The 21246-nt window shown below is 46.7% G+C and overlaps 1 protein-coding gene across 2 annotated transcripts in view; it reads right to left on the bottom strand.

The window, feature by feature from the left end:
- ABCB7 (ATP binding cassette subfamily B member 7) overlaps positions 1-21246 on the bottom strand; it is a 432229-nt gene that overhangs the window by 36000 nt on the left and 374983 nt on the right. For both annotated transcript variants that reach the window (XM_063937177.1, XM_063937178.1), the window contains exons 7-10: positions 20022-20110; positions 19320-19407; positions 17478-17652; positions 399-556 (exon numbers count right to left, since the gene is read on the bottom strand). In XM_063937177.1, the coding sequence (XP_063793247.1) occupies positions 399-556; positions 17478-17652; positions 19320-19407; positions 20022-20110 (510 nt within the window). The remainder of the gene's footprint in view (positions 1-398; positions 557-17477; positions 17653-19319; positions 19408-20021; positions 20111-21246) is intronic.

Here is a 21246-nt window from a genome sequence, read left to right as displayed (position 1 = left end):
AATCAATGGCTTAATGGACATCTAATAGACAAATCATTATAGGACTGCATGGGTTCGTGAGAAACTGAAATATTTCCCTTGCTTAGAAAATAGGAATCTAACATTTCATGTCAGATTTCCATTAATAAGATTATGAAATCAGTTGCCAGGTGAATCTCATACCCTTAAAAGTCCCCAAACTAACGCTGTTTAAAAAAAACAAACAGGTTTTAATTTTAGATCTGCCGTATGGTTGTACTTTAATAGGGAAATCACAGCATGAATCACAACATTTCATCTGAAAACATATGGAATAACTGAGTATCGAAGACATGAACGTATTTTAATAAAATAACCTGTAAAACCGCAGAGAAATAGAAAGCAGCAAATAGGATAACTAAAATACTAAAATGAACAACCTTAATCTTCGTGTCTACACCCATAAGAGTGAAGAGGGTGTTCATATCAATCAGTGCTTGTCTGGTTTCTCTGTAGACTGTGCCCAGGAAGTTTAGAGGCAGAGAAAGCTGGAAGAGCAGCCCGTTTACCATGACCAAGTCTCCAATAGTTAGAGTTCCTGGATTGGGAAAATAATTAGTACAGTTTAAAATAAGAATTTACTTACCGATAATTCTATTTCTCGGAGTCCGTAGTGGATGCTGGGGTTCCTGAAAGGACCATGGGGAATAGCGGCTCCGCAGGAGACAGGGCACAAAAAGTAAAGCTTTATGATCAGGTGGTGTGTACTGGCTCCTCCCCCTATGACCCTCCTCCAAACCTCAGTTAGGATACTGTGCCCGGACGAGCGTACACAATAAGGAAGGATTTATGAATCCCGGGTAAGACTCATACCAGCCACACCAATCACACCGTACAACCTGTGATCTAAACCCAGTTAACAGTATGATAACAGAGGAGCCTCTGAAAGATGGCTCCCTACAACAATAACCCGATTTAGGTAACAATAACTATGTACAATTATTGCAGATAATCCGCACTTGGGATGGGCGCCCAGCATCCACTACGGACTCCGAGAAATAGAATTATCGGTAAGTAAATTCTTATTTTCTCTATCGTCCTAGTGGATGCTGGGGTTCCTGAAAGGACCATGGGGATTATACCAAAGCTCCCAAACGGGCGGGAGAGTGCGGATGACTCTGCAGCACCGAATGAGAGAACTCCAGGTCCTCCTTAGCCAGGGTATCAAATTTGTAGAATTTTACAAACGTGTTCTCCCCCGACCACGTAGCCGCTCGGCAGAGTTGTAATGCCGAGACCCCTCGGGCAGCCGCCCAAGAAGAACCCACCTTCCTTGTGGAGTGGGCATTTACCGATTTTGGCTGTGGCAGGCCTGCCACAGAATGTGCAAGCTGAATCGTACTACAAATCCAGCGCGCAATAGTCTGCTTAGACGCAGGAGCGCCCAACTTGTTGGGAGCATATAGTATAAACAGTGAGTCAGATTTCCTGACTCCAGCTGTCCTTGAAATGTATATTTTTAAAGCTCTGACAACGTCCAACAACTTGGAGTCCTCCAAGTCGCTTGTAGCCGCAGGCACTACAATAGGCTGGTTCAGATGAAATGCTGACACCACCTTAGGGAGAAAATGCGGACGAGTCCGCAGTTCTGCCCTGTCCGAATGGAAAATCAGATATGGGCTTTTGTAAGATAAAGCTGCCAGTTCTGACACTCTCCTGGCCGAAGCCAGGGCTAGTAGCATGGTCACTTTCCATGTGAGATATTTCAAATCCACATTTTTTAGTGGTTCAAACCAATGAGATTTGAGAAAGTCCAAAACAACATTGAGATCCCACGGTGCCACTGGAGGCACCACAGGGGGCTGTATATGCAGTACTCCCTTAACAAAGGTCTGGACTTCAGGAACTGAAGCCAATTCTTTCTGGAAGAAAATCGACAGGGCCGAAATTTGAACCTTAATAGATCCCAATTTGAGACCCATAGACAATCCTGATTGCAGGAAATGTAGGAATCGACCCAGTTGAAATTCCTCCGTCGGAGCACTCCGATCCTCGCACCACGCAACATATTTTCGCCAAATGCGGTGATAATGTTGCGCGGTTACTTCCTTCCTTGCTTTAATCAAGGTAGGAATGACTTCTTCCGGAATGCCTTTTCCCTTTAGGATCCGGCGTTCAACCGCCATGCCGTCAAACGCAGCCGCGGTAAGTCTTGAAACAGACAGGGACCCTGCTGAAGCAGGTCCCTTCTCAGAGGTAGAGGCCACGGATCCTCCGTGATCATCTCTTGAAGTTCCGGGTACCAAGTCCTTCTTGGCCAATCCGGAGCCACTAGTATCGTTCTTACGCCTCTTTGCCGTATAATTCTCAATACTTTTGGTATGAGAGGCAGAGGAGGAAACACATACACCGACTGGTACACCCAAGGCGTTACCAGCGCGTCCACAGCTATTGCCTGCGGATCTCTTGACCTGGCGCAATACCTGTCCAGTTTTTTGTTGAGGCGAGACGCCATCATGTCCACCATTGGTCTTTCCCAACGGGTTACAAGCATGTGGAAAACTTCTGGATGAAGTCCCCACTCTCCCGGGTGAAGGTCGTGTCTGCTGAGGAAGTCTGCTTCCCAGTTGTCCACTCCCGGGATGAACACTGCTGACAGTGCTATCACATGATTCTCCGCCCAGCGAAGAATCCTTGCAGCTTCTGCCATTGCACTCCTGCTTCTTGTGCCGCCCTGTCTGTTTACATGGGCGACTGCCGTGATGTTGTCCGACTGGATCAACACCGGTTTTCCTTGAAGCAGAGGTTCTGCCTGGCTTAGAGCATTGTAGATTGCTCTTAGTTCCAGAATGTTTATGTGAAGAGACGTTTCCAGGCTCGACCACACGCCCTGGAAGTTTCTTCCTTGTGTGACTGCTCCCCAGCCTCTCAGGCTGGCGTCCGTGGTCACCAGGATCCAATCCTGTATGCCGAATCTGCGGCCCTCCAATAGATGAGCACTCTGCAACCACCACAGAAGAGATACCCTTGTCCTTGGAGACAGGGTTATCCGCTGGTGCATCTGAAGATGCGACCCTGACCATTTGTCCAGCAGATCCCTCTGGAAAACTCTTGCGTGGAATCTGCCGAATGGAATTGCTTCGTAAGAAGCCACCATTTTTCCCAGGACTCTTGTGCATTGATGTACAGACACCTTTCCTGGTTTTAGGAGGTTCCTGACAAGTTCGGATAACTCCTTGGCTTTTTCCTCCGGGAGAAAAACCTTTTTCTGAACCGTGTCCAGAATCATCCCTAAGAACAGCAGACGTGTTGTCGGAATTAACTGGGATTTTGGAATATTCAGAATCCACCCGTGCTGCTTTAGCACTTCTTGAGACAGTGCTAGTCCCATCTCTAGCTGTTCTCTGGACCTTGCCCTTATTAGGAGATCGTCCAAGTATGGGATAATTAATACGCCTTTTCTTCGAAGAAGAATCATCATCTCGGCCATTACCTTGGTAAAGACCCGAGGTGCCGTGGACAATCCAAACGGCAGCGTCTGAAACTGATAGTGACAGTTCTGTACGACGAACCTGAGGTACCCCTGGTGTGAGGGGTAAATTGGAACGTGGAGATACGCATCCTTGATGTCCAAGGATACCATAAAGTCCCCTTCTTCTAGGTTCGCTATCACCGCTCTGAGTGACTCCATCTTGAACTTGAACTTTTTTATGTACAGGTTCAAGGATTTCAGATTTAGAATAGGTCTTACCGAGCCATCCGGCTTCGGTACCACAAATAGAGTGGAATAATACCCCTTTCCTTGTTGTAAAAGGGGTACCTTGACTATCACCTGCTGAGAGTACAGCTTGTGAATGGCTTCCAAGACCGTCACCCTGTCGGAGGGGGACGTTGGTAAAGCAGACTTCAGGAAACGGCGAGGTGGAGACGTCTCTAGTTCCAACCTGTAACCCTGAGATATTATCTGCAGGATCCAGGGATCCACCTGCGAGTGAGCCCACTGCGCGCTGAAATTCTTGAGACGACCCCCCACCGCCCCCGAGTCCGCTTGAGAAGCCCCAGCGTCATGCTGAGGCTTTTGTAGAAGCGGGGTAGGGCTTCTGTTCCTGGGAAGGAGCTGCCTGTTGCAGTCTCTTCCCCTTTCCTCTGCCTCGTGGCAGATATGAATATCCCTTTGCTCTCTTGTTTTTAAAGGAACGAAAGGGCTGCGGCTGAAAAGTCGGTGTCTTTTTCTGTTGGGGAGTGACTTGAGGTAAAAAGGTGGATTTCCCGGCTGTAGCCGTGGCCACCAAATCCGATAGACCAACACCAAATAACTCCTCCCCTTTATACGGCAAAACTTCCATATGCCGTTTTGAGTCCGCATCACCTGACCACTGTCGCGTCCATAAACTTCTTCTGGCCGAAATGGACATAGCACTTACCCGTGATGCCAGTGTGCAAATATCCCTCTGTGCATCACGCATATAAAGAAACGCATCCTTTATTTGCTCTAAAGACAGTAAAACATTGTCCCTATCCAGGGTATCAATATTTTCAATCAGGGACTCTGACCAAGCTACCCCAGCACTGCACATCCAGGCTGTCGTTATAGCTGGTCGTAGTATAACACCTGTATGTGTGTATATACTTTTTTGGATATTTTCCATCCTCCTATCTGCTGGATCTTTAAGTGCGGCCGTCTCAGGAGAGGGTAACGCCACTTTGTTTTGATAAGCGTGTGAGCGCCTTGTCCACCCTAGGAGGTGTTTCCCAGCGCGCCCTAACCTCTGGCGGGAAAGGGTATAAAGCCAATAACTTCTTTGAAATTAGCAGTTTTTTATCGGGGGCAACCCACGCTTCATCACACACCTCATTTAATTCATCTGATTCAGGAAAAACTATAGGTAGTTTTTTCACACCCCACATAATACCCTGTTTTGTGGTACCTGTAGTATCAGCAATATGTAACGCCTCCTTCATTGCCAAAATCATATAACGTGTGGCCCTACTGGAAAATACGGTTGATTCGTCACCGTCGCCACTGGAATCAGTGCCTGTGTCTGGGTCCGTGTCGACCGACTGAGGTAACGGGCGTTTTACAGCCCCTGACGGTGTTTGAGGCGCCTGGACAGGTGCTGATTGATTGTCCGGCCGTCTCATGTCGTCAAACGACTGCTTTAGCGTGTTGACACTATCCCGTAATTCCATAAATAAAGCCATCCATTCTGGTGTCGACTCCCTAGGGGGTGACATCCCCATATTTGGCAATTGCTCCGCCTCCACACCAATATCGTCCTCATACATGTCGACACACACGTACCGACACACAGCAGACACACAGGGAATGCTCTTAAAGAAGACAGGACCCCACTAGCCCTTTGGGGAGACAGAGGGAGAGTTTGCCAGCACACACCAAAAGCGCTATATATGACAGGGATAGCCTTATAATAAGTGCTCCCTATATAGCTGCTTTAATATATATAATTTTGCCACAATTTTGCCCCCCCTCTCTTGTTTTACCCTGTTTCTGTAGTGCAGTGCAGGGGAGAGCCTAGGAGCCTTCCTGACCAGCGGAGCTGTGTGAGGAAAATGGCGCTGTGTGCTGAGGAGATAGGCCCCGCCCCTTTTTCGGCGGGCTCGTCTCCCGCTCTTTAACGGATTCTGGCAGGGGTTAAATATCTCCATATAGCCCCCGGAGGCTATATGTGAGGTATTTTATGCCAAAAAATAGGTTTACATTGCTTCCCAGGGCGCCCCCCCCCAGCGCCCTGCACCCTCAGTGACTGCCGTGTGAAGTGTGCTGAGAGCAATGGCGCACAGCTGCAGTGCTGTGCGCTACCTTAAGAAGACTGAGGAGTCTTCTGCCGCCGATTCTGGACCTTCTTCTCTTTTCAGCATCTGCAAGGGGGCCGGCGGCGAGGCTCCGGTGACCATCCAGGCTGTACCTGTGATCGTCCCTCTGGAGCTAATGTCCAGTAGCCAAAGAAGCCAATCCATCCTGCACGCAGGTGAGTTCACTTCTTCTCCCCTAAGTCCCTCGTTGCAGTGATCCTGTTGCCAGCAGGACTCACTGTAAAATAAAAAACCTAAGCTAAACTTTTCTAAGCAGCTCTTTAGGAGAGCCACCTAGATTGCACCCTTCTCGGACGGGCACAAAAACCTAACTGAGGCTTGGAGGAGGGTCATAGGGGGAGGAGCCAGTACACACCACCTGATCATAAAGCTTTACTTTTTGTGCCCTGTCTCCTGCGGAGCCGCTATTCCCCATGGTCCTTTCAGGAACCCCAGCATCCACTAGGACGATAGAGAAAAATAAATAAATAAATAATAAGAATTTACTTACCGATAATTCTATTTCTCATAGTCCGTAGTGGATGCTGGGACTCCGTCAGGACCATGGGGAATAGCGGGCTCCGCAGGAGACAGGGCACATCTAAAAAAGCTTTTAGGTCACATGGTGCGTACTGGCTCCTCCCCCTATGACCCTCCTCCAAGCCTCAGTTAGGTACTGTGCCCGGACGAGCGTACACAATAAGGAAGGATCTTGAATCCCGGGTAAGACTCATACCAGCCACACCAATCACACCGTACAACTTGTGATCTGAACCCAGTTAACAGTATGATAACACAAACGAAGTAGCCTCTGAACAGATGGCTCACAACAACAGTAATAACCCGATTTTTGTAACAATAACTATGTACAAGCATTGCAGACAATCCGCACTTGGGATGGGCGCCCAGCATCCACTACGGACTATGAGAAATAGAATTATCGGTAAGTAAATTCTTATTTTCTCTAACGTCCTAGTGGATGCTGGGACTCCGTCAGGACCATGGGGATTATACCAAAGCTCCCAAACGGGCGGGAGAGTGCGGATGACTCTGCAGCACCGAATGAGAGAACTCCAGGTCCTCTTTAGCCAGAGTATCAAATTTGTAAAATTTTACAAACGTGTTCTCCCCTGACCACGTAGCTGCTCGGCAAAGTTGTAATGCCGAGACTCCTCGGGCAGCCGCCCAGGATGAGCCCACTTTCCTTGTGGAATGGGCCTTTACAGATTTAGGCTGTGGCAGGCCTGCCACAGAATGTGCAAGTTGGATTGTACTACATATCCAACGTGCAATCGTCTGTTTAGACGCAGGAGCACCCAACTTGTTGGGTGCATACAATGTAAACAACGAGTCAGATTTTCTGACTCCAGCTGTCCTTGAAATATATATTTTTAATGTTCTGACAACGTCCAGTAACTTGGAGTCCTCCAAGTCGCTAGTAGCCGCAGGCACCACAATAGGCTGGTTCAAGTGAAATGCCGAAACCACCTTAGGGAGAAATTGAGGACGTGTCCTCAATTCTGCCCTGTCCGAATGGAATATCAGATATGGGCTTTTGTATGACAAAGCTGCCAACTCCGAAACTCTCCTGGCTGAAGCCAGGGCCAACAGCATGGTTACCTTCCATGTAAGGTATTTTAAATCTACCGATTTTAAAGGCTCAAACCAATGAGATTTGAGAAAATTTAGAACCACGTTCAAATCCCACGGTGCCACTGGAGGCACTATTGGGGGTTGTATATGTAGTACACCTTTGACAAAAGTTTGTACTTCAGGCACTGACGCCAATTCCTTCTGGAAGAAAATTGATAAGGCCGAAATTTGAACTTTAATGGACCCCAATTTGAGGCCCATAGACAATCCTGCTTGCAGGAAATGTAAGAATCGACCCAATTGAAATTCTTCCGTTGGAGCCTTCTTGGCCTCACACCACGCAACATATTTTCTCCAAATGCGGTGATAATGTTGTGCGGTCACTTCTTTCCTGGCTTTAATTAAAGTAGGAATAACTTCCTCAGGAATGCCCTTCTCTTTTAGAATCCGGCGTTCAACCGCCATGCCGTCAAACGCAGCCGCGGTAAGTCTTGGAACATACAAGGTCCCTGCTGAAGCAGATCCCTTCTTAGAGGTAGAGGCCACGGATCCTCCGTGAGCATCTCTTGAAGTTCCGGATACCAAGTTCTTCTTGGCCAGTCCGGAGCTACCAGTATTGTTCTTACTCCTCTTTTCCGTATAATTCTCAGTACCTTTGGTATGAGAGGCAGAGGAGGGAACACATACACTGACTGGTACACCCACGGTGTTACCAGAGCGTCCACAGCTATTGCCTGAGGGTCTCTTGACCTGGCGCAATACCTGTCCAATTTTTTGTTGAGGCGAGACGCCATCATGTCCACCTTTGGTTTTTCCCAACGGTTCACAATCATGTGGAAAACTTCTGGATGAAGTCCCCACTCTCCCGGGTGAAGGTCGTGTCTGCTGAGGAAATCCTGCTTCCCAGTTGTCCACTCCCGGGATGAACACTGCTGACAGTGCTACGACATGATTCTCCGCCCAGCGCAGAATCCTTGCAGCTTCTGCCATTGCACTCCTGCTTCTCGTGCCGCCTTGTCGGTTTACGTGGGCGACTGCCGTGATGTTGTCGGACTGGATCAACACCGGCTGACCCTGAAGCAGCGATTTTGCCAGGCTTAGAGCATTGTAGATCGCTCTTAGCTCCAGTATATTTATGTGAAGAGACGTCTCCAGGTTTGACCACACGCCCTGGAAGTTTCTTCCCTTTGTGACTGCTCCCCAACCTCGTAGGCTGGCATCCGTAGTCACCAGGACCCAGTCCTGTATGCCGAATCTGCGGCCCACTAACAGATGGGCAGTCTGCAACCACCACAGGAGAGACAACCTTGTTCTCGGTGACAGTGTTATCCGCTGATGCATGTGCAGATGCGATCCGGACCATTTGTCCAGCAGATCCCACTGAAATGTTCGTGCATGGAATCTGCCGAATGGAATCGCTTCGTACGAAGCCACCATCTTTCCCAGGACTCTTGTGCATTGATGTACTGACACAGTTCCTGGTTTTAGGAGGTTCTTGACAAGTTCGGATAACTCCCTTGCTTTCTCTTCCGGGAGAAATACCTTTTTCTGAACCGTGTCCAGAATCATGCCCAGGAACAGCAGATGTGTTGTCGGGGTCAATTGAGATTTTGGAAGATTTAGAATCCACCCGTGTTGCTGAAGCACTACTTGTGTTAGCGCTACACCGACTTCCAGCTGTTCTCTGGACTTTGCCCTTATCAGGAGATCGTCCAAGTAAGGGATAATTAATACGCCTTTTCTTCGTAGAAGAACCATCATTTCGGTCATTACCTTGGTAAAGACCCGAGGGGCCGTGGACAACCCAAACGGCAGCGTTTGAAACTGATAATGACAGTCTTGTATCACGAACCTGAGATACCCTTGGTGTGAGGGGTAAATCGGGACATGTAGATAAGCATCTTTTATGTCCAAGGACACCATGAAGTCTCCTTCTTCCAGATTCGCTATCACTGCTCTGAGTGACTCCATCTTGAACTTGAATTTCTTTATGTACAGGTTCAAGGATTTCAGATTTAGAATAGGCCTTACCGAACCGTCCGGTTTCGGTACCACAAATAGTGTGGAATAATACCCCTTTCCCTGTTGTAGGAGGGGTACCTTGACTATCACCTGCTGAGAATACAGCTTGTGAATGGCTTCCAAAACCGACGTCCTTTCTGAGGGAGACGTTGGTAAAGCAGACTTTAGGAACCGGCGAGGGGGAGACCTTTCGAACTCCAGCATGTAACCCTGAGATACTATCTGCAGGACCCACGGGTCCACTTGTGAGTGAACCCATTGATTGCTGAAAATCTTGAGTCGACCCCCCACCGTTCCTGAGTCCGCTTGTAAAGCCCCAGCGTCATGCTGATGGCTTTGTAGAAGCCGGGGCGGGCTTCTGTTCCTGGGCAGGGGCTGCTTGCTGCCCTTTCTTACCCTTTCCTCTGCCTCGCGGCAGATAAGACTGTCCTTTTGGTCGCTTTTTATAGGAGCGAAAGGACTGCGGCTGAAAAGACGGTGTCTTTTTCTGTTGGGAGGGGGTCTGAGGTAAAAAAGTGGATTTGCCGGCAGTTGCCGTGGCCACCAGGTCCGAAAGACCGACCCCAAACAATTCCTCTCCTTTATATGGCAATACTTCCATATGCCTCTTGGAATCCGCATCACCTGACCACTGTCGCGTCCATAAACTTCTTCTGGCAGATATGGACATCGCGCTTACTCTTGATGCTAGAGTACAAACATCCCTCTGAGCATCTCGCATATAAAGGAAAGCATCCTTTAATTGCTCTAGAGTCAATAAAATACTGTCCCTATCCAGGGTCTCAATATTTTCAGTCAGAGAATCCAACCACACTACCCCAGCACTGCACATCCAGGCTGAGGCTATTGCCGGTCGCAGTATAACACCAGTATGTGTGTATATACTCTTCAGTGTAGTTTCCAGCCTCCTATCTGCTGGATCCTTGAGTGCGGCCGTATCAGGAGACGGCAACGCCACTTGCTTTGATAAACGTGTGAGCGCCTTATCCACCCTAGGGGGTGTTTCCCAGCGCGCCCTAACCTCTGGTGGGAAAGGGTATAATGCCAATAACTTCTTGGAAATTAGCAGTTTTCTATCGGGGTTAACCCACGCTTCATCACACACGTCATTCAATTCCTCTGATTCTGGAAAAAATACAGGTAGTTTTTTCACCCCCCACATAATACCCCTTTTTGAGGTACCAGCAGTATCAGAGATCTGCAAAGCCTCCTTCATTGCCGTGATCATATAACGTGTGGCCCTATTGGAAAATACGTTTGTTTCTTCACCGTCGACACTAGATTCATCTGTGTCGGTACCCGTGTCGACTGACTGAGGTAAAGGACGTTTTACAGCCCCTGACGGTGTCTGAGACGCCTGAACCGGTACTAACTGGTTTGCCGGGCGTCTTATTTCGTCAACTGACTTTTGTAATGTGCTGACATTATCACGTAATTCCATAACTAAAGCCATCCATTCCGGTGTCGACTCCCTAGGGGGTGACATTACCATCATCGGCAATTGCTCTGCCTCCACACCAACATCGTCCTCATACATGTCGACACACACGTACCGACACACAGCAGCCACACAGGGAATGCTCTAATCGAAGACAGGACCCCCTAGCCCTTTGGGGAGACAGAGGGAGAGTTTGCCAGCACACACCAAAAGCGCTATAAATGTATATAAACAACCCTAGAAGGTGTTGTTTACTATATATGCGCTCTTAATATATATAAATATCGCCAATTTATGCCCCCCTTCTCTTTGTTACCCTGTTTCTGTAGTGCAGTGCAGGGGAGAGACCTGGGAGCCTTCCTCACCAGCGGAGCTGAGCAGGAAAATGGCGCTGAGTGCTGAGGAGAATAAGCTCCGCCCCTTTTCGGCGGGCTTTTCCCCGGTTTTTAAGAAACTGGCCTGGGTTAAAATACATACATATAGCCTTAATGGCTATATGTGATGTATTTATTTTGCCACTAAAGGTAATTATATTGCTGCCCAGGGCGCCCCCAGCAGCGCCCTGCACCCTCCGTGACTGAGTCAGTGAGCCGTGTGACAACAATGGCGCACAGCTGCCGTGCTGTGCGCTACCTTCAAGAAGACTGAGGAGTCTTCTGCCGCCTGCTTTCCGGACCTCCGTTCTGCCGTCTCTTCAGCGTCTGTAAGGGGGATCGGCGGCGCGGCTCCGGGACGAACCCCAGGCTGACCTGTGTTCCGACTCCCTCTGGAGCTAAGTGTCCAGTAGCCTAAGACTCCAATCCATCCTGCACGCAGGTGAGTTGGAAATCTCTCCCCTAAGTCCCTCGATGCAGTGATCCTGTTGCCAGCAGGAATCACTGAGATTGAAACCTAAAAAAAAAAACTTTTCTAAACAGCTCTTTAGGAGAGCCACCTAGATTGCACCCTCTCGGACGGGCACAAAAACCTAACTGAGGCTTGGAGGAGGGTCATAGGGGGAGGAGCCAGTACGCACCATGTGACCTAAAAGCTTTTTTAGATGTGCCCTGTCTCCTGCGGAGCCCGCTATTCCCCATGGTCCTGACGGAGTCCCAGCATCCACTAGGACGTTAGAGAAAATTAAATGGCAGCAAAAACACCTGTAAGTAGGGAGGCCGATCCCGGGATTTAGGGCCAAAACGTCCGGGATTCAATCCCGGGATTGGAAGCTCCAATCCTGGGGATTGAGGGATCAGCGTTGAGCGTCCTCAGGATGCTCAGACGCTGCCCGACTTCAGCCTCCTGGCTCCCCACACACGCCGCTGGGAGCTGCTGAGGGAGAGCAGATGAAGTGTCCCCCACCCGTCCGCCCCCGGTGTATAGAGAGTTATGTGTGCGGGCGGGGCGACTCTCCACTTGGGAATACAGCATATTGTAGCCTAAATACATTGGCTATGATTTGATTTTCCCACATAACAAATTCACACAACACTTCACTCACAACAATACATACCACCACCCCAAATGTGCTATGGAGTTAGCTTTAGGGGTCAGTCCAACGGGATCAGTAAGATATCCTGGCGGTCAGGAGACCGATGCCGGGATCCAGACAGCCGGAATACTGTCAGCGAGCGCAGCTTGTCCGCTTACCGCGCTTTGGGCCCGGTGACGACCTACGACAGTATTTTACCGGGTGTCGGGATTCCGACATCGGCCTCCTGACAGCCTGGATCCCGACAACCGGCAAACTGAATGCCTCCCAGTCCAATTCTGTGCGAATGGTGTGAGTTCCATAGCAGCATCATTTATACACTGGCCACAGCACTGCATCTCGCACGCTGACTCAGCCCGAATTAATTCTGACCTAAGGTGTGGCTGTTGCCGCGCTGACTCATACCCGCGGGAAATTGCATTGACCGGTGTACACTGAGAATCAGTAAGACGGGATATAAATTAGATAAAAACGAGGCAAGTGGATGTTATTTAGGGAGAATACATTTTGGGGTGGGAGAATTTGTGATATACAGTATATAGTGATGATCTCTGTAAACAGAAACAACACTATAAACAACAACTAGCAGACAGGCAAATTCAGGGGAAATAATGTGTGTTCCATTTATGCATACCGATAGGCAATCTGTCCATATTACATACATAAATACAGCGGCTAGCATTCTTAGAACTTAATTGTGACATATTTTGAACCGGAACATTGATCTACAGTATTAGTTACAATCCTTTGCTGCACTCGTAAGGAAGTTCCCTTAGGGTTCCATTCTATGGGCTGTCCAGGCTGCTGTCTATTCTATGTCTAAATGACCACACCAATGCTGCTGTATGAATGTATACATACATTCAGGGTCATTTTCTATTTTTGCCTTATTTTAATGGCAGGATGTTGTCATGATCCAGGCTCAAGTAGGAATAGGCCTGTTTCAAGTAGGAATAGGCCTGTTAATAAGTAGTGTGATATCAAGATTTCTGAGTGATGACAATGCATCTGGGTTATATCAATGTATTTCCTGTAGGAAAATTTTCTCTCAGAGATTAATGTTACCTGGCTACTCGGTAATAAACTGGGCAGAGTTTGCATTGATCTGCTAGGCATGGCTCTGAGTAAATAAACGGTGATGCTATTCACAGCATGACACTCTGGGAGGACAGTTGTAGATAAGGGTCCCGTGTGCTGACCTGGTTCAGGGTCACTTCTGAGCAACAATGGGCTTAATTCAGACCTGATCATTCGCTAGGGTATTTTTGCAGTCCAGCGTTCGCATAGTCGTCGCCCACTGGGGAGTGTATTTTAGCTGTATAAGAGTGCGATCGCTTGTGCAGCCGAGCGGTACAAAAAGATCTTTTGCAGTTTCTGAGTAGCTCGGGACTTACTCAGCTGCTGCGATCACTTCAGCCTGTCCGGGACCGGAATGGACGTCAGACACCCGCTCTGCAAACGCTTGGACACGCCTGTATTTTTCCAACCACTCCCAGAAAATGGTCAGTTGACACCCACAAACGCCTTCTTTCTGTCAATCTTCTTGTGATCGGCTGTGCGAATGGATTCTTCGTAAAACCCACTGCACAGCAACGATCCGCTTTGTACCCGTGCGACGCGCCTGTGCATTGCGGTGCATACACGTGCAGTTCTGACCTGATCGCAGCGCAGCGATAAAACCTAGCGTGCGATCAGGTCTGAATGACCGCCAATGTCTTAAGTCAAACTAAGTGATAGCCATGTATCTGGCATAGGGGGTCAGTTACACATGAAAGGACACTCTCTGTTGTAAAACTTCAAAATGTGGACACTAAATGTATACTGCTGAGAGGTTAGTTTACCACCTCCTTTTCTACAGGCTGTGAATTAAAATGGGCCAAGACATAAGGCTTTTCTATGTATCCTCTGCCTGTGGTAAAGCCAATTCCAAGTGTGTTGATATAAGCCTGATTGCTGAGCTTCAAACAATAGAGAGATAACAGAGTGTAAAGGGGGGTACTCACGGAGCGATTCCAGTTTAAAATCTAAGCAATCTAACTAGATTGCTTAGATTTTAAGCATAATCTCTCCGTGTGTACCCCACACAGCGATAGTGATGTGCGGCCCCGCGCGTCGCTATCGCTGGTGCTAGATTGTCCTGCATGCAGGATCAATCTAGCAGGTCGCTCATTTCACCCGCTGGGTGAAATGAGCGGCCCCCCGTCGTCCCCCCGCACGCTCAGCACACATCGCGCTGTGCGGTGGGAGAGATGTGTGCTGAGCGGTTCGCTCAGCACACATCTCTCCCCACATCTGCCTGTGAATACGGGCCTTTATCCTATACCCTAAGACAGTCTGATATTCCAATGTCCTTGTATCCAGCATGGAGCAGGTTAAAAATTCTTCCAACGGGAAGGGGCTGAGAAGGGGTTGTAGTGGACATAAGAGTTAGAAACGCAGACTATCTTGTATCATTTTATCGTGAGGCAAACAGGTCAGAAAGACTTGGTTTTATAAAGTGCACCCGAGCATCAAGAATAGGCCTCAATCCGACAGCCCAACTTTAGGTGAAGCTGTCTGTATTCCTATTTCTATTTTATCGGAAATTGTAAATTACTACCTGTGACTTTTGTCTAATATCTTTGTGGCGATTCTTTTCTGTAACATAAGCTATGAAGTTTTTACTTAAATTAAATTTATCTTAATTTTAGATCTGGCTGTCTGTGTTTTCAAACCCAAGACTGAGTGGCCTACGACTACCTTTTTTTTTTTACGTATGAATAACTGTGTGACAGGTAGAAGCAAATACTACCTTAGACGCTAAATTCCTCTTGCTGGTGGCAGTTGCCGTGTTGTTTAATCACACGCACTGATGTAAGCCAAGCAGTGTCACAAGTGGCGATACACAGATTGGCGTATCTGAAGGATCGGCTTGCAGGAAGCGTGACAGATGTAACTCTGAAAATAACAGTATCAGTTGTCTCCAATTACTGTTATGTACAACCATGCAGGATGAACCTGTGTGCTGCATGCTGTCCTCCACCTGCCGGTGTGCTAACCTCAAAGTACTACAGATGCCTCCTCATACATCCAGCCTCAATACACCATGCAGCGTGAGATGCCTGTCATGAGTGAGCTGACAGGTTCTGTACAACTCTGCTAACGTCGGGCATCTTTTTTGGCCAAAACTGTGTCTAAGTTGCAACTCAATGTGACTAGGATGCACGAGGAGACTAAGCTGATTAATTTGATATACAACATGTATATTGTGTTTGACTGAGTCTGTATAAGGAGCAGAACAGAACTTGCATTGGAAATAAGCTGTGGCTGCTACATTGTAGCACTTCGTGCACAGATTCAGAGACTCAGTCGCACACAAATACACAAGTGTCATACATCAAATTAATCAGCACAGTCTCCTTGTGCGTCCTTATCGCATTGTATTGTGACTAAGACGTTCTGTTGAAAAAACAAGAAGCCAAAAAGACACCCAATGCTATAAGGTTCTACGTGACCTGGCGTGCCAAGAGGGGCTGTTTGGCGTGACTGCAGCAGAGATGTATGAGGACACATCTGTATAACTGCATTTCTATTATAGGACTGTGAAGCTTTGAACGTTAAAGTGATTGTTCATATGAAGAAAGAAAGTTTCATATTGCATCAAAAATCAAAAGAAGATGTACTGTAGGAAGATTAGTGCTTCACACTTTGTTGAAAGACGGATATGGAATTTTATAGTTCTAATGTGCGTTTGTGGAATCTTATTATTCCTTCCATCTACCCGAATATCGCTACACAGAGGAAAGTAGAAATCAGCCGTGGTATTACTCTGATCGGTCTCAGTTACACCACTTAAAAAACAGACAGAACAGAGGAAATTGTTTAATTTTACAAAAAATAAATAAATCATAAACAGTCTGTGATATTCCAGTCATGTTTTCCAGATTTTAAGCCAGCCTTCAATATATAGAAGGGTGCTTTAAAGGACATTATTCAATCCTGACTTCTTGACCTGGATTGCTCATTTATTCACCAGATTTATAAGATAGCATTCAATATATCAACTGTTGCTTGAGGGATACCGCTAGACCCTTACTTCTTGATGCGTTTTCCTCATATCGTTGTTAGTATCAATCATAAAGACAATAAAGAAGTACCACAATGTATTGTCTTTTATTAAAATGAGTATCTTGAAACGGTGAAACCCTCACAAATGTACCTCCGTATTCAACATCACAATAAAAGCCAAACGCCCTCCTTGCCTGATGCAAGTATCCAGATCAATAAGTCAGCATCAAGTGATGTCGTGCAGCAACATTTGAGATATTCGTTTATCTTGAAATGTGTAAATCTTGCACAGAGTACGTTCAGTATCAGAGACTGTGTCTGCGTGATTTTCTTTGTATACGGCAGTGATGGGGAACCTTTGGCACTCCAGCTGTTGTTGAACTACACATTCCAGCATGCCCTACTACAGTTTAGGCATGGCCAAATAGCAAAACTGTAGACGTGAATGCTGGGATGTGTAGTTCAACAACATCTGGAGTGACAAAGGTTCCCCATCACTGATATACGGCATAACTGAAACGGATCAGAATAATAATACTGCCGATTCCTACCTTCCTCTGGGTTAATGGATAAGAGTCACTGGACATGAACTTACATCATAAGCAAAACATTATATAACCCTATTTCAACAAAGCGTGAAGCACTAAATCTCTCTACATCGTTTTGTGTTTTTTAGGTCAATTGTGGAGAAATTGTGTTCTACTGATATGTAGAAAAGATGGCATCAGTAAGTGTGCTTGGGTTTGATACTTTACTAATAGACATATGTGTCCTCCAACTGTACATCCTGCCTCAATACGCTATGCAGTAGTGGGAGATGCCTGGCGTGCGTGTTTTGTATTTTTTTTTAGCTATACGGTGTCTCATTCGCAACACGTTGCAACTAGGATGCACCAGGAGACTGTGCTGAGAGGGGCTGTGTGGTGTGACTGCAGCAAAGCTGTATGAGGACACATCTGTACACACACATGCTGTAAACTCCATGTAAGTCAGGAAAATACAACCCTCCACAGTGACAACACTGGTTTACATACAGTAGGCCATCAGAAGGAAGTTAATGGTATTAAATATTTGATAAATAGCACCCCAACACCCCCACCTAATGAAATATCCCAAATACCGTCCTCCACCAACCTGCTACGATTCCTTTGCTTGCTAGCACCATGATGGATGTCAGGCCCACACTGAATATCACACTTTGTCCAAAATTTAGCAATGCTAGTGTTGAGATAGTTTTTAGAGAGGCGTTTTCATATCGCTTTAAATAGCCATCATATTTTTCAGATTCATACTTTTCATTGTTGAAGTACTGCAAATAAAAAAAATAAAAAAAACCCAATAAAAACCCTCCCATAAGAAAAGGTTACAATATAAAGCAGTACCTGAAACACCAAAGGGTATATTTACTAAGGTGCGGATTTATAGAAGTGGAGATGTTGCCCATAGCTACCAATTAGATTAAAGCTATTATCTTCGAGAGGGTGCTAAAAAATAAGTAGAATCTAATTGGTAGTCATTGGCAATATCGCCACTTCTATAAACCAGTACTTTAGTAAATATACCCTCTAGACTCCCTGATTAGGTACAGGTGTAAAAAAGTCAGAAAGATATAAAAGTGCTTAAACATTTTCGGAGAATAGCGAGTGCTTATTATCTGGAACACACAGGATGGACCAGATATAGTGCCTGGTCTGTATCCCTCCCATACTCCTTGGCGCATTCTTGTGACCTATATATGTGCGGCAGGATTACTCTGCAGGGAGTGAGAGTGGGAATACACCTACTCAACATGGTGGCTTCACCAATGATACTGGAGGGGACAGGAGGAGGTGTGTGGCCTAACACAATCAGAAATAGGGATGTTTTCTGTGATCAGTGTCAATAATAATACCAAATGATCATCTATACCAGGGGTGGGGAACCTCAAGCCCGCGGGCCGTATAAGGTCCGCAAAGCCACTTGATCCGGCCCGGCCAGGCTTACCTAACCGAGGGAGATGCCGGGCGCCTGCTGAGATTTTGTTACCAGCAGGCTCCCTGCTCCTTCCCCTCAGCAGCAGCCGGAGGCAGGAGCTCACTCCTGAGCTCCAGCTTCCGGCTCTGGCACTGTTGTATGTGTGCGGCTGTGTAGCGCTATGGGAGAGACGTCATGACTGCTCTCCCATAGTTCTGAGGAGCGGGCAGCCAGGCGAAGGGCAGCGGTCCGAAAGAAGGAGTGGGGCTGGTGAGTATTTTTTTTTCTTTTAATGTGTGTGTGTAAGCGGCGCTACTAGGGGGCATAACAACTGACTGGGGCATATCTAATGGGGCATAACAACTGACTGGGGGCATATCTAATGGGGCATAACAACTGACTGGGGGCATATGTACTGGGGCATAACAACTGACTGGGGGCATAACTACTGACTTGGGGCATAACTACTGACTTGGGGCATAACTACTGACTTGGGGCAGACTCATTTTTAAGTTGATCATTTTTGTATGGCCCCCAAAGGATTTTATAAATATCCAAATGCCCCTTGTTAAAAAAAAAGGTTCCCCACCCCTGATCTATACAGTAAGTGACTGTGTAGTAAAACTCTTCTTGATGAATAAAACATAAATATATTATGAAACAAATGTTAGTGCTTCCTGTGAGCCAAAATATTATGCTCCAATTGTTAGTGATATTATGGCCACTGATCTATTGGAGCTGATAACAGATATTTAACTCGCTAAGAAAGACAGCTACACTCATCTTAATAAATACAAACATATACAGAACTTATGATCTCTACACAAAATGATTCATGCCCACATGCTGAAGATTCAGAGGAGAACAAACAATTCAATATAAACCCCACTTATAAATAGGTTATCCGTTCTCCAGAGGCTGAAAAGCAATAAAGAGAGGAAGGTCTACGGCGGGAAAGTATAAGCCTGGCTAACGGATGCTGCCATTTTCGTTTTGCATGAACACCGTGAACGTTAATCTTACCTTAACAGTTTCATAATTCAGCAATGAGTCTATTGCAGCATTCCCAGCATCATTGTCAGCTTTGTTCATTTCTACTCTATATTTTGTCCTAGGAAAAACAAAATAATAATTAATCTGAAGTTAAAAAAAGATTTATTGTCTGTTGGCTGTGATGAATGCTAAAGAGGCTTAGTGGAAACTGTCACAATGTCAAACACAGAGGGGGGAATTCAATTGTTTTGCAAACTTGATGTCCCGTCAAAAGGGACGTTAGATTGCGGGGTGCAATTGAATTATTATTTTTTTATTTTCCACTGATCGCGCCCAGTCATGCCGGGTTTAGTCATGTAAAACCAAAGAGCTGGGCGCAATTTAAAAAGTGCTGTTTGGGTGCCCAAACAGGTCACTTTTTGCTCATGTCTGCTCGCCAGCTTGGGGGACTGCAAGCAGAAATGTCAGCAGTGGTGGCTGTTTGCACTCAAATGGAGGAACAATTGAATTGTTCAGTCAGGCGCCATCTAGTGGCTGCTAGCATGAATAACAACTGAATTCTACCCAAAGACCAAATAAATCAGGCTCTATTACATCCTCAGCTGACACACTCTGATGTAGGAGTGGTATGTACAGTGGGCTAGGGAAACAGAAGGGGAGGAGGGGGGATGCCTCTTTACAGCTCATTCACAAACTTAGAAGGATTCCACAGTACCTGTGTAGTCCCATTACCTCCACTGTGTGATTCCAACGGTGAATGCTGTATACGTTCCAAGTGTTCCCAGTGTTACCAGTGCAAACTGGGCTCCACATTTGTAATACTAAAAGACAAAAGAGTTCAATGACCAACTGCACAGAGAAGTACACATCTCCTAATTATTGCTATGTAGAAGGCAGACATGATAGTGCAGTTTTACATTAAGTGCCACCTGCTTTCATGAATCAGTACGCTCAACAATTAAAGCTAGTTTGTGATGCTATAATGTGAGAGTGGCTTGGGCAGCCTAGCATTACGGTTTACCACACAGCTAAAACCCTACCCTGAGCTACCCAATCAGTTCCGCAACCACGTGCAATAAGGCCCTAGAGCAGGCCTGGCAAACCTGTGGTTCTCCAGCTGAAACTACACATCCCAGCAGTTTTAGCATTCCCTAATAGCAAAGCTGTGACCGAGCATACCGGGACTTGTAGTTTCACAACAGCTGGAGAGCCACAGGTTGGCCAGGACTGCCCTAGAGGGTGCAATTATTGGAATGTTTTTCCTCACAGTCTCAGGAGCTGCAAAGAAAAATTGGTGTCAAATGCACTCTATGGGGTTTACAGCACAGGGCAACCCATAGATTCCAACTCTTAACCTGGAATCTATGGGTTATTGCGCATTAGGCGTGTGGAGAAATTGCTTAATAAGTGAATATTGCTATATATATATATATACAGGTTTGCCTTTCATACATAAAATGAAAGCCTTCAAAAGCATATTTTGTAGTCACCTCCTTCAGAATGTAGTGCATAAAACATCCTTTTATGGGGATGCGTTCAGAATCTCGGCAGTCGGGATTCTGACAGAATACGGACAATGGGATGTTGATGGTCAGAATCCCTATGGATTACGAAGGTAAGAACAGGAGTTAGGTTTAGGCACTAGGAGAAGAGTTACAATTAGGCTGCGGAGGTGGTAGTGGTGGTGGTGTTGAGTTAGATTGCGGGGGAAAGGCTATGGATAGGCTGCGGGAGGGGACGGTTAGGCTGCGGGAGGGGACGGTTAGGGTTAGGCTGCGGGAGGGGACGGTTAGGGTTAGGCTGCAGGAGGGTTGGATTAGATATAAAATAAGATTTTACTTACCGGTAAATCTATTTCTCGTAGTCCGTAGTGGATGCTGGGGACTCCGTAAGGACCATGGGGAATAGACGGGCTCCGCAGGAGACATGGGCACTTTAAGAAAGAATTTGGATTCTG

This window comes from Pseudophryne corroboree, chromosome 8, assembly GCF_028390025.1.
Source record: "Pseudophryne corroboree isolate aPseCor3 chromosome 8, aPseCor3.hap2, whole genome shotgun sequence".
In the NCBI taxonomy this organism is placed as follows: domain Eukaryota; kingdom Metazoa; phylum Chordata; class Amphibia; order Anura; family Myobatrachidae; genus Pseudophryne; species Pseudophryne corroboree.
Note: the sequence above shows the minus strand (reverse complement) of the source record. Positions and strands in the feature narration are given on the sequence as shown.